This window comes from Silurus aristotelis (genome assembly GCF_946808225.1).
Source record: "Silurus aristotelis genome assembly, chromosome: 29".
NCBI lineage: Eukaryota > Metazoa > Chordata > Actinopteri > Siluriformes > Siluridae > Silurus > Silurus aristotelis.
The window spans coordinates 11,673,657-11,684,604 of record NC_139602.1 but is presented as its reverse complement, the minus strand read 5'-3'; the positions used below and the strand labels follow the sequence as shown (position 1 = coordinate 11,684,604).

The 10,948-nt window shown below is 42.2% G+C and overlaps 1 protein-coding gene across 1 annotated transcript in view; it reads right to left on the bottom strand.

The window, feature by feature from the left end:
• Nucleotides 1-220: 220 nt before the first annotated feature.
• The window catches only part of calcoco1b (calcium binding and coiled-coil domain 1b), an 11,991-nt gene continuing 1,263 nt past the window's right edge, over nucleotides 221-10,948 (bottom strand). The window contains exons 2-14 of the mRNA XM_083535498.1: nucleotides 10,259-10,438; nucleotides 9,841-9,943; nucleotides 8,543-8,751; nucleotides 7,342-7,554; nucleotides 6,803-6,951; nucleotides 5,711-5,780; nucleotides 5,361-5,615; nucleotides 5,090-5,215; nucleotides 2,375-2,437; nucleotides 2,210-2,303; nucleotides 1,901-2,007; nucleotides 1,376-1,440; nucleotides 221-882 (exon numbers count right to left, since the gene is read on the bottom strand). Coding sequence (XP_083391624.1) covers nucleotides 855-882; nucleotides 1,376-1,440; nucleotides 1,901-2,007; nucleotides 2,210-2,303; nucleotides 2,375-2,437; nucleotides 5,090-5,215; nucleotides 5,361-5,615; nucleotides 5,711-5,780; nucleotides 6,803-6,951; nucleotides 7,342-7,554; nucleotides 8,543-8,751; nucleotides 9,841-9,943; nucleotides 10,259-10,396 — 1,620 coding nt within the window. The 5' untranslated portion in view covers nucleotides 10,397-10,438 and the 3' untranslated portion in view covers nucleotides 221-854. The remainder of the gene's footprint in view (nucleotides 883-1,375; nucleotides 1,441-1,900; nucleotides 2,008-2,209; nucleotides 2,304-2,374; nucleotides 2,438-5,089; nucleotides 5,216-5,360; nucleotides 5,616-5,710; nucleotides 5,781-6,802; nucleotides 6,952-7,341; nucleotides 7,555-8,542; nucleotides 8,752-9,840; nucleotides 9,944-10,258; nucleotides 10,439-10,948) is intronic.

The window sequence follows — 10,948 nt, the reverse complement described above, 5'->3', positions numbered from 1 at the left end:
AAAAGTCAGTTTAAAAACACATCAAAGTCTCTCCCTCACTCTCTCCTTCTCTCTTCATTACTCTCTCTCTCTCTCTCTCTCTCTCTTTCTCTCTCTCTCTCTCTCTCTCTCCCCCTCCCTCCCTCCCTCCCTCACTCTTTTTTCTCTTCTTTTTCTCTTTCCCCTGCATGGTTTGTGTAAATCTCAGTATGGAAAGTGTCACAGTGAAAAACTCAGCATCAATGAATAAACCATTTTATTACAAACTGCATTCAGAAAGAAAGTATTTGAAACTTCTTTGTGAATGTGTTCAGGCAGTGATTACAGGATGATACGACTCGAACAGCTCAGCTTTACCCGATCCAAAATTCAGATCTAAAATTCTCCAAAAAATTCTACACAACCAACGAGTGAAATGTAACAATAAACCAGTTCTTTTACACTCATGTCTTTCCCACACCAGCTCTGGATTTATATAATAGTTGATTATGATTGTTACACCCAGAATGATTATACGCTAACTCCATGCTAATGAAATAGCGGGATATTGCTGTGCACCTTCTTGGTCTGATTCCAGTTTAATGTGCAGTGAAACTTGGATTTGATTAAATTTTTAAAGTGAAAATAAATTCAAAAACCCTAATTTAGCAAGTGAAAAACTCTTACACACATTCAGGAAATAAATAGCACACACACACACACACACACACACACACACACACACACACACACACACACACAGTAAGATTGCACAATTCTGTTTTTGAAACGTTACACTCCTCTGTAGCACATGATGTGTTGATGTGTCCCTGCTGTATTAACAAGCAGCAGCATCAGGTTTTCTTCTGAGATTTTCTGCGTGTCGTGGTTGCATGTCACCACAAGGGGGCATCAGAGAGTTCACTGCAGGGAAAAAACACACCCTGAATAAGGTCTTTCCTTTTATATTTTCCCCTCACACCCTGTTATTTCTCACATCTGCACTGCTCTCATTTTTCTTTTCACATTCTCTTTTTTCAGAATGAGTATAAAAAAGAATGATCTTTTCTTCTCTCTTTTTTATTCCCTTTTTTTTTTTTTTATCTCTTATCCGGTATCCCTGTTCTTTTCCCTTTGATCTTTTCTCACTCTTTTTCTCTCTTTCTTTGTGCGCATCAGCTGTATTTCAGCCTGTTAGAAACAACATGCATTTAAGTGACCTCATCTAAGTGGGCGTGGCCAACAGCAATATAAATCATAAACCTGGTAACACTACATGTTCAAAAGTATTTTCACCCCACTAATGATTAAGTTCCCATGTTCCAGCCACGCCCACTGCCCACAGGTTCAGAAAACTGAGCACATGGTCGGAAGTAAACAATTGTGTTGAATTTTTCTCTTTAATTCGAACGTGTACCTCAGTGTGCTCTCTGGGATCTCAGATCGAGTGTGTGGTTCCTTCTCCAGATCGTCTTCCACATCCTTAAAGACACAAAAACAATCGATTGATGAATTAAAAAGACTATAAGTTTCACCCCTAAACAAATTATATAATCACACATATATATATATATATATAATTATGGATATACAGTCTCTCACAAAAGTGAGTATACAAAAGTAAGTGCACCCCTCACATATCAGCAACCATTTTATTAGATCTGAAGGAACAAAACTATAGAAATGTGCAGCTTTAAAGCAGTACTGATTTACTGTCCTCTAAAAATAACAACATACAGATATTATTGTCTAAATAACTGCAACAAATGGGAGTCCACGCTAATTTTCCATATGCTGCTTCCCTGGCGTCCGAAACTTGAAATATGTTTACAATTTTCTCATATTGTGATCATCACGTCATAGCTATCATCGTAATTTGGCATCTGTATGCACCGACACGTTTACAGCATGCTAAGGGTTTGAATAATATTTATTAGATAACCGTGTCTCTGCTGTGTGATTCCTCCTTCTCTTCCTCCATCTGCAGCAGGTTCACTGTTTCACCATCTTCTTCTCCATTAAAGTCCAAAGCTGCGTCGTCACTGTTCTCTAATCACACAGAACAATAAAGTGATTCATTGATTATATTAATTACCTGAACAGACAGAGCAGTGTTCCAGTGTTCCAGTGTTCCGATTATAAATTTATTCTTTATTTTAAACAATTAGAATTTATCCATTACCACACTGATTGATTAATGCTATTTATTCTACAATTAATGTATAAATGCAGATTTAGTGTAAAGACCGACCCAAAATCCTGCTGTCAGAATCCATTTTATTCCACACTGCATCCCGATCGCTCTCCATGCGCAGCCGGAACACTCGGATATGATCCAGGAGCTCCTGTTGGGGAATAAACACACATACAGCATCCAGTAATGAACTGACACCAAACCACCAGGAAAGAACTTTACCTGTTTCTCCAGCTGATGTTGCTCTCGCTCCTTCTGCATGGCTCTGACACTCGCACGAAGCTCCTGAGAAAATACACACAACACACAGCCACATCAGGCTAAATTACTTTTATGTGTACGAGTGCTGTAGTGCGAGTGCTGTAGTGTGAGTGCTGTAGCGCGAGTGCTGTAGCGCGAGTGCTGTAGTGCGAGTGCTTTAGAGTGAGTGCTGTATTACGAGTGCTGTAGTGCGAGTGCTGTAGTGCGAGTGCTGTAGCGCGAGTGCTGTAGCGCGAGTGCTGTAGCGCGAGTGCTTTAGAGTGAGTGCTGTATTACGAGTGCTGTAGTGTGAGTGCTGTATTACGAGTGCTGTAGTGCGAGTGCTGTAGTGCGAGTGCTGTAGAGCGAGTGCTGTAGTGCGAGTGCTGTATTACGAGTGCTGTAGAGCGAGTGCTGTAGAGCGAGTGCTGTAGTGCGAGTGCTGTAGTGCGAGTGCTGTAGTGCGGGTGCTGTAGTGCGGGTGCTTTAGAGCGAGTGCTGTATTACGAGTGCTGTAGTGCGAGTGCTGTAGAGCGAGTGCTGTAGTGCAAATGCTATAGTGCGAGTGCTGTAGAGCGAGTGCTGTATTACGAGTGCTGTAGTGCGAGTGCTGTAGAGCGAGTGCTGTAGAGCGAGTGCTGTATTACGAGTGCTGTAGTGCGAGTGCTGTAGTGCAAATGCTATAGTGCGAGTGCTGTATTACGAGTGCTGTAGTGCGAGTGCTGTAGAGCGAGTGCTGTATTACGAGTGCTGTAGAGCGAGTGCTGTAGAGCGAGTGCTGTAGAGCGAGTGCTGTAGTGCAAATGCTATAGTGCGAGTGCTGTAGTGCGAGTGCTGTAGAGCGAGTGCTGTAGAGCGAGTGCTGTAGAGCGAGTGCTGTAGTGCAAATGCTGTATTTTGAGTGCTGTATTGCGAGTGCTGTAGAGCGAGTGCTGTAGTGCAAATGCTGTATTTTGAGTGCTGTATTGCGAGTGCTGTAGAGCGAGTGCTGTAGAGCGAGTGCTGTAGAGCGAGTGCTGTAGTGCAAATGCTGTATTTTGAGTGCTGTATTGCGAGTGCTGTAGAGCGAGTGCTGTAGAGCGAGTGCTGTAGAGCGAGTGCTGTAGTGCAAATGCTATAGAGCGATGGCTGTATTACGAGTGCTGTATCACGAGTGCTGTAGTGCGAGTGCTGTAGAGCGAGTGCTGTAGTGCAAATGCTATAGTGCGAGTGCTGTATTACGAGTGCTGTATTACGAGTGCTGTAGTGCGAGTGCTGTAGTGCGAGTGCTGTAGTGCGAGTGCTGTAGTGCGAGTGCTTTAGAGCGAGTGCTTTAGAGCGAGTGCTGTATTACGAGTGCTGTAGTGCGAGTGCTGTAGAGCGAGTGCTGTAGTGCAAATGCTATAGTGCGAGTGCTGTATTACGAGTGCTGTATTACGAGTGCTGTAGTGCGAGTGCTGTAGTGCGAGTGCTGTAGTGCGAGTGCTGTAGTGCGAGTGCTGTAGTGCGAGTGCTTTAGAGCGAGTGCTTTAGAGCGAGTGCTGTATTACGAGTGCTGTAGTGCGAGTGCTGTAGAGCGAGTGCTGTAGTGCAAATGCTATAGTGCGAGTGCTGTATTACGAGTGCTGTATTACGAGTGCTGTAGTGCGAGTGCTGTAGTGCGAGTGCTGTAGTGCGAGTGCTGTAGTGCGAGTGCTGTAGTGCGAGTGCTGTAGTGCGAGTGCTTTAGAGCGAGTGCTTTAGAGCGAGTGCTGTATTACGAGTGCTGTAGTGCGAGTGCTGTAGAGCGAGTGCTGTAGAGCGAGTGCTGTAGTGCAAATGCTATAGTGCGAGTGCTGTAGTGCGAGTGCTGTAGAGCGAGTGCTGTAGAGCGAGTGCTGTAGTGCGAGTGCTGTAGAGCGAGTGCTGTATTACGAGTGCTGTAGTGCAAATGCTGTAGTGCGAGTGCTGTAGTGCGAGTGCTGTATTACGAGTGCTGTAGTGCGAGTGCTGTAGTGCGAGAGCTGTAGTGCGAGTGCTGTATTACGAGTGCTGTAGTGCGAGTGTTGTAGAGTGAGTGCTGTAGTGCGAGTGCTGTAGTGCGAGTGCTGTAGTGCGAGAGCTGTAGAGCGAGTGCTGTAGTGCGAGAGCTGTAGAGCGAGTGCTGTAGTGCGAGTGCTGTAGTGCGAGTGCTGTAGTGCGAGTGCTGTAGTGCGAGTGCTGTAGTGCGAGAGCTGTAGAGCGAGTGCTGTAGTGCGAGTGCTGTAGTGCGAGTGCTGTATTACGAGTGCTGTAGTGCGAGTGCTGTAGTGCGAGTGTTGTAGAGCGAGTGCTGTAGTGCGAGTGCTGTAGTGCGAGTGCTGTATTACGAGTGCTGTAGAGCAAGTGCTGTAGTGCGAGTGCTGTAGTGCGAGAGCTGTAGTGCGAGAGCTGTGGTGTGTGTGTGTGTATGTGGGTGTGTGAGAGAGTGCTCTGTGAGAGAGCTGTGGTGTGTGTGTGTGTATGTGGGTGTGTGAGAGAGTGCTCTGTGAGAGAGCTGTGGTGTGTGTGTGTGTGAGTGCTGTAGTGATTAATCTGTATTACACAACACTGATGATCATGTGTGCTCTCACATCCAAAAACACAACTGAGTTGTGCGTTTAACCTCCCAAACATGATGATGAATGTTTAATTATAGACACATACACACACACACACACACACACACACACACAAACACAGTCACACAGATTTGTTTACCCGGTTGCACGCTTTCTCGTTCCCCAGCTCCTGTTCCAGTTTCTCTCGCTCTGTTCGCTCCTCCTGAAGCCATTCTTCTTTCTTCTGCAGCTCATGACTCAGTTTTTGGACTCGTTCCTTATCCAGCTGTTCGTGTCACAACGAAAAATTAGATCAATTATTTATACACTAATTAATGAAACACTTTAAAATAAAGAAAAAGTCAAACATGAGTTCAATGGAAGGTTTTTAAGGAAGCAGAGAAGTGGAAGTTCCTGCCTCATGTTCTCACCTCTGCCTTCTTCCTGATGTTCTCGCGTTCTTTAGCCCAGGCCGCCTGTCCTTCTCGGAGGTTTAGGTTGGCCTGGGAGAGCTGCAGTGTGGTCTGAGCCGCCTGCAGTCGGATCTGATGAAGCTCGGCCTGGTTCTGGCTCTGCAGCGCTCCGAGTTCACACAGATCTCTCCGAAACGCATCCTCACTGCGCTCACTGTTCTCCAGACGTTCCTGAAGAACCCGCAGCTCCTCACGGCAACGTTTACTCTCCATCTGACATCCAAGATAAGAACATTTCAATCGTAAAAGGAAGAAAAACAGATCCTGAGCACCAGCTTTAATGTTGTCGCCTCATTCGCTGGAGTCACCTGTAAGTTCTTCCTCTCATCCTCCTCGTCCTTCCTCTGTGTCGTCAACTTCCTGACTCTCTCTTTCATCCTGCACAGACATTTATTCAACATCAGCTGTCATTCAAATACTTCATCTACATCCTCAAATCTGCTCTTCTGCCCATTACTTTCATTACTTCTAGAAGTTTTCCTCTCGTTCTCAGTTTCTCTAGTTCTCAATTCTCTCATTCTTAGGTTCTTTCATATTCTCAGTTCTCCTATTCTCATTTTTTTTCATCTTTAGTTTATTCATTCTTAAGTTCTCTTGTTCTCAGGATTTTTCCATTTCAGGTTCCCTCATTCTCAGTTCTCTCGTTCTTAAGTTCTTTAATTCTCAGGTTCTCTTGTCCTGGTTATAGCTACATTATATTATTTATCTGCTGTCTGGTTAAAGTGCTTATCAAATCCTTAAACCTACTGGATATACGAGCACACGCTGCCACTCTGACTTCCTGTTTCAAAAGGAAATCCTTCACCTCACAAAATAAAATCCTGACTCTCAAGATGCTTCATGTGGAAGGTTAAAGGTTAAAGGTTTCCTTGTATTGATGGAGACGGTGTATAAACACAGAACTCTCGCTCAGTCTGATTTTGTAAATTCCAGCACTGAACAACAGCGAGTTCATAAATCACAGTCACATGACCACCAACCAACACAAACTCCACCTATGAACTCCAACCAAATTTTCAAATAGTGAACAGGAAGGCACACGATCCAAAACAAGTATGAACCATGTCTACTGCTGCTGAGTGACTGTAGAGCTCCACGGGGTATAAACTGCACAGAGTACGTTACATTGGGCGAAAACATGACAAGGATGAATCATTAAACATGTTTATTTATTTATTTGGTGATTAACTAAACTATCTACAGGGCCACTGTAAGAGCTCTGTAGAGGAAGTCCAGCTCTGCAGATGAGGTCCAGCTGCCGGGTTGTGTTCTTGTCTGAGAACTGATTCCAAACTTCAAACATTTTAGGAACTTTAAACCCCTTAACTTTACAAAGAACATTCTGAAGAACCCTGTGTGTAAGAGTGTAGTGTTTGAGGCTGATGTACAGTATAACTCACCTCTCTATCTCAGCCTCGGCATGTTGTTTCTGCTGCACTAAGCTGCTCACATCCTCCTCCAGATCTTTGATTCGTTGGTGATTTTCGGCTCTTTCTGTTAACAAGCTGCTGAACTCTGCTGAGATGTTTTCGTGAGACTTCAGAACATCCTGAAAGCAAATACTGCAGCAGTAAAATGCTGTGTGGTGATGATGCTTTCACACCGGTGTTGATCATTTCCCCTCACCTAATTTATTCCACTTACACCACAGCCACTGAGTGACGAACTCCAGATTCCTAGTTTTTACCAATTCAGTTACATTTAAGGTTGATGAGATAAGTCAATGTCAATATGACCAAAAAAAAGAAAGAAGTATAACCTCCTGTGTCCTGAAGAACTTGCAGCTTTACCTTTGACTTGAACAAAAGCTCTGACACTGAAGACTCCTTCCACATCTCATTACACATATACACATTGCTAAAAAACAATAACAAACAATATGAACAAACTTTACGCTAATTGTAAATAAACCTGTGCTTCATCTCTTCTGTCAAATCACCTTTTTTTTCTCCTCCATCCTTTCAATCTTCTCCATGCTGCATCTCAGTCGCTCTCTCAGGTCTTTGATCTCGTTCCTCATCTCAACTCGTTCCGTTTCGAAGTCCTTCATCTCCATCTCGTTCTTTTCTTGTTGTTTCTCCAGCTCCATGCAGGACTCTCTGAACTTCTTCTGTAGCAGTATCAGGTCTTTCTGACAGGCTTCCAGGTGGCTCTGTTCAGCGGCAAAAGTGCAGAAAAATGAGAAGCAATTTGATTTGTTTAACCGACAGTCTGAAAATAAAAAAAAAAGTTTTTGCTACACTGATTATTTTTAGTAAATGTAGATGGAATGGACACGTGTAATTTTTGTTTTAAACACAGTGACTAACAATTTCTGAATTTCCTGATGTGGGTGTGGCCTAAAGAGAATTTACTTTTCCTTTCTTTTTCTTAAAAAAAAAAAATAATAATTTTCATAACGATTTTTGACAAAATAAAACAAAATAATAGCTGAAATAAACCACAGGCAGGTACTAAAGATGAACGAATGGATAATTGAAATGAAACTTCATGGTTCACTATGAATTTATGGCTCATTCACATAAAGGTAAAATATTTTATAAGTTTTCTTTAAATCCAGTTAGAACACTGTGTATTTGTATCCTGTATCCTGTTATAATAATCGATTTCTTCACCAAAGTGAACAAAACAGCTTTACTTTACTGATTCACCAAAAACTGAAGCTTAGCATTAAACTGTAAAGAAAGTGAGAACGTTGTTGCTCAGTGGTCACAACCTAAGAATTCTGATCAAAGGGTCTTCAGTTTAAATCCCAGCACCACCAAGAATCCTGGGCCCCTGATGAAGGCCCTTAACTGTCAACTGCTCAGTTATACAAATTGTGAGTCACTCAGGATAACAGCCAAATCTGCCAAATGCGATAAATATAAAGGAAGACTGTAGATCATATCAACCTGAAATCTCGCACACGCTGGAAATAAATGTTGATTTATGTGAATTGTAAATCATTTCAATTAAATTCAATTTAGTCTTAAATATGTCTGTGTTACACACTTGCGTTTTTCGGTTGTAAAGAGAGAAAAAAAAATACAATAAAAATATGAAACATTGCAACGTTTCAATCTTTTCCATCAGAACAGCTGAGAAATATCACTGTAACATTTTACCAATTAGTTTTTTTCTCCATTGATGGTTCTGACCTGCAGGATCTGAGCTCTCGGCACTACAAGCAGCAGGTCGTCTCCGTCGCTCTCTTCCTCTCCGTTTCTCTCCTCCTCCAGAGTCACCAGTTCATCCAGAGGTTTGGGAGCGCTGAAGGTGAAGTGAGGACTCGCTGCACAGATCTCACCCTGATCATCTACATATACAAACTGGTAGGCTGCAGGCCCGGGGTTTGGCAGATACGATGCTGGGGGACAGAAGACACAAAACTATAAATAGGTTGCATTTAAAATTAAGGTTTTATAACATTTCAAAGTTGGATCTGAAAAGAAGCTACATGCTAACTGGATTCTTAATTAAAAAAAAAAAAAAAAAAAGGCGCTTAAATATAATGAAGAACATTTTCATAAAACCAACTGATCCTACATGCTTTTAATTCATTCATTCATTCAGTTCATTATTTTGTGACGATTAAATGATTGTATTTCTTTATAAAATAGAAAATCAAGTGCTCACATGCAGATGTTCTGATATTTTTTAAATCAAATGAAAATGCAAGATTTACTGAAAATGACATTACATGGACAAAAGTTTGTGGACACCTGAGTATACAGTGGTTATGTGCTTGTTTTTAAACATCAAAGTCCACATTTATCTCCATTTGCTGTTATAATAAGCTCAACTCTCCTGGGAAGATGTTCCACTAGATTTTGGAGTGTGTTTGAGGCGATTTGTAGAGATTCATTCCACCACAAGGGTGTTAGTAAAGTCAGGTAGTGATGATGGTGAGCTGATGAGGCCTGAGGGTGCTGTCAGTGTTCACATTCATTATTTAATAGGGTTGGAGCTCTTTAGAAGGAGATCTTCCAACCCACGGAAAGCAGATCTTCATGGAGCCGGCTTTGTGCAAAGCATTGTCATGCTGGAGCAGGTTTGGGTCTTCTAGTTCGAATGAAGGAAAATTTCCTGCTCCAGCATTCAAAGACCTCCTGTACATTTGTGTGTCTCCAACAGTTTGGGGAAGGAAGGAGCACACATGGCTGGAAAAGTCAGGTGTCCCAATACATTTGCTCTCACAGTGAACATTCACAGCAGTCAATATTTAATACTGATTCATTCTTTTTTATTTGGCTTGAAGGAATTTCTCAGATGATGTTTATATTTAGAAAAAAGTAATTATTATAATAAATAAGAATAATAATAATAAACACTCTATGAATTTATTTCTTCTCCTCCGACTCACACGTTCGATTCACTACATTTCTAATAGTTTTGAAGCAGAAATGATTTGTTTACGAAAAAACACTGATGAGGAACTGCATGCTTTCTGACGTACGCTGTAAGAGGATGCAGCAGTTTACGTCTTTCCCGGGTGTGTAATCTTCAGGAGCATGAGCCCAAACATACGTGTGATAATCTCTCACCGACGTCCAGCCGACCTGAGACAAGAGAGAGCAGGACACATCTACAGACAGGTCTGAAGTTCCAGATACGCTGCAAGAACTGGTTTTATTTTAACAGTAATGTTGAAATGATTTCTGTCAAGTAAACTGGTTATTTAGATCTTTTGGAATCAGAGTCATACCTTGGTCATTGAGATCTTTCAAGGCTGAAAGGATGGCTAGATCTTTCCAATCTTTAAAGATCAGGATCATGACCTGATCATTTAGATCTTTTGAGGCCATGATTATGACTTCAGTCCTTCAGAACATTTGGATTGTAAGAAGTCTAAGTTGAAGTTGTGTTAATATTACCTTGAAGAGGCCGATCCAGTCATGACAGCTCCACCTGTGTTCTCGGCTCAGACTGTAGCGACATTCTACTCTGGTTTGAGGAAAATACGTCTGAGCCACATTCCTGAACGTCACCTTCCAAGGCTCCTCCTTCTCCATTGCAGAGTTCAGAGAGTTCAGAGAGGAGAAGGAGCTTCTTTCCTGGAACAAATGAAACAGCTGGATTGTGACTGGATTTGATTAATTCTTTAAAACAGCAGATGTGACAGTAGTGCAGGTTCTGATCGCTCACTATAGTAACGACTTCTTCACAAGGGGGTGTAGAGCACACACTTCGCTAATGAGAGGAGTCTCCAGTGTCAGCACTGTGTAACATTCAGAGGTTCTGACATTTTCACAAAAGAACATTTCTTTCCAAACTTTGAGAGAGAATGAAGTGTGTTTACAGCTGCTATAATGTAAAGCAAGAACTTACTTAAGTTCTAAACGGGAATGAAACACTTATTTTCCTATTGGAACATGTCTTCTTCATCATCTTCTCAACACCTTTCCAGTACACAACAGCCAGAAAGAGCACACTGATAACCTGGGAATCTGGAACGTTCTAAACAGGAAACGTGTCTTCAGAACCCTTTAGAGAAACTTCAACAATCTTACAGAGATGCCTTCACCTCCTGCCTTCATCCTGTGTTAGAGTCCTCCTGCCTGTAT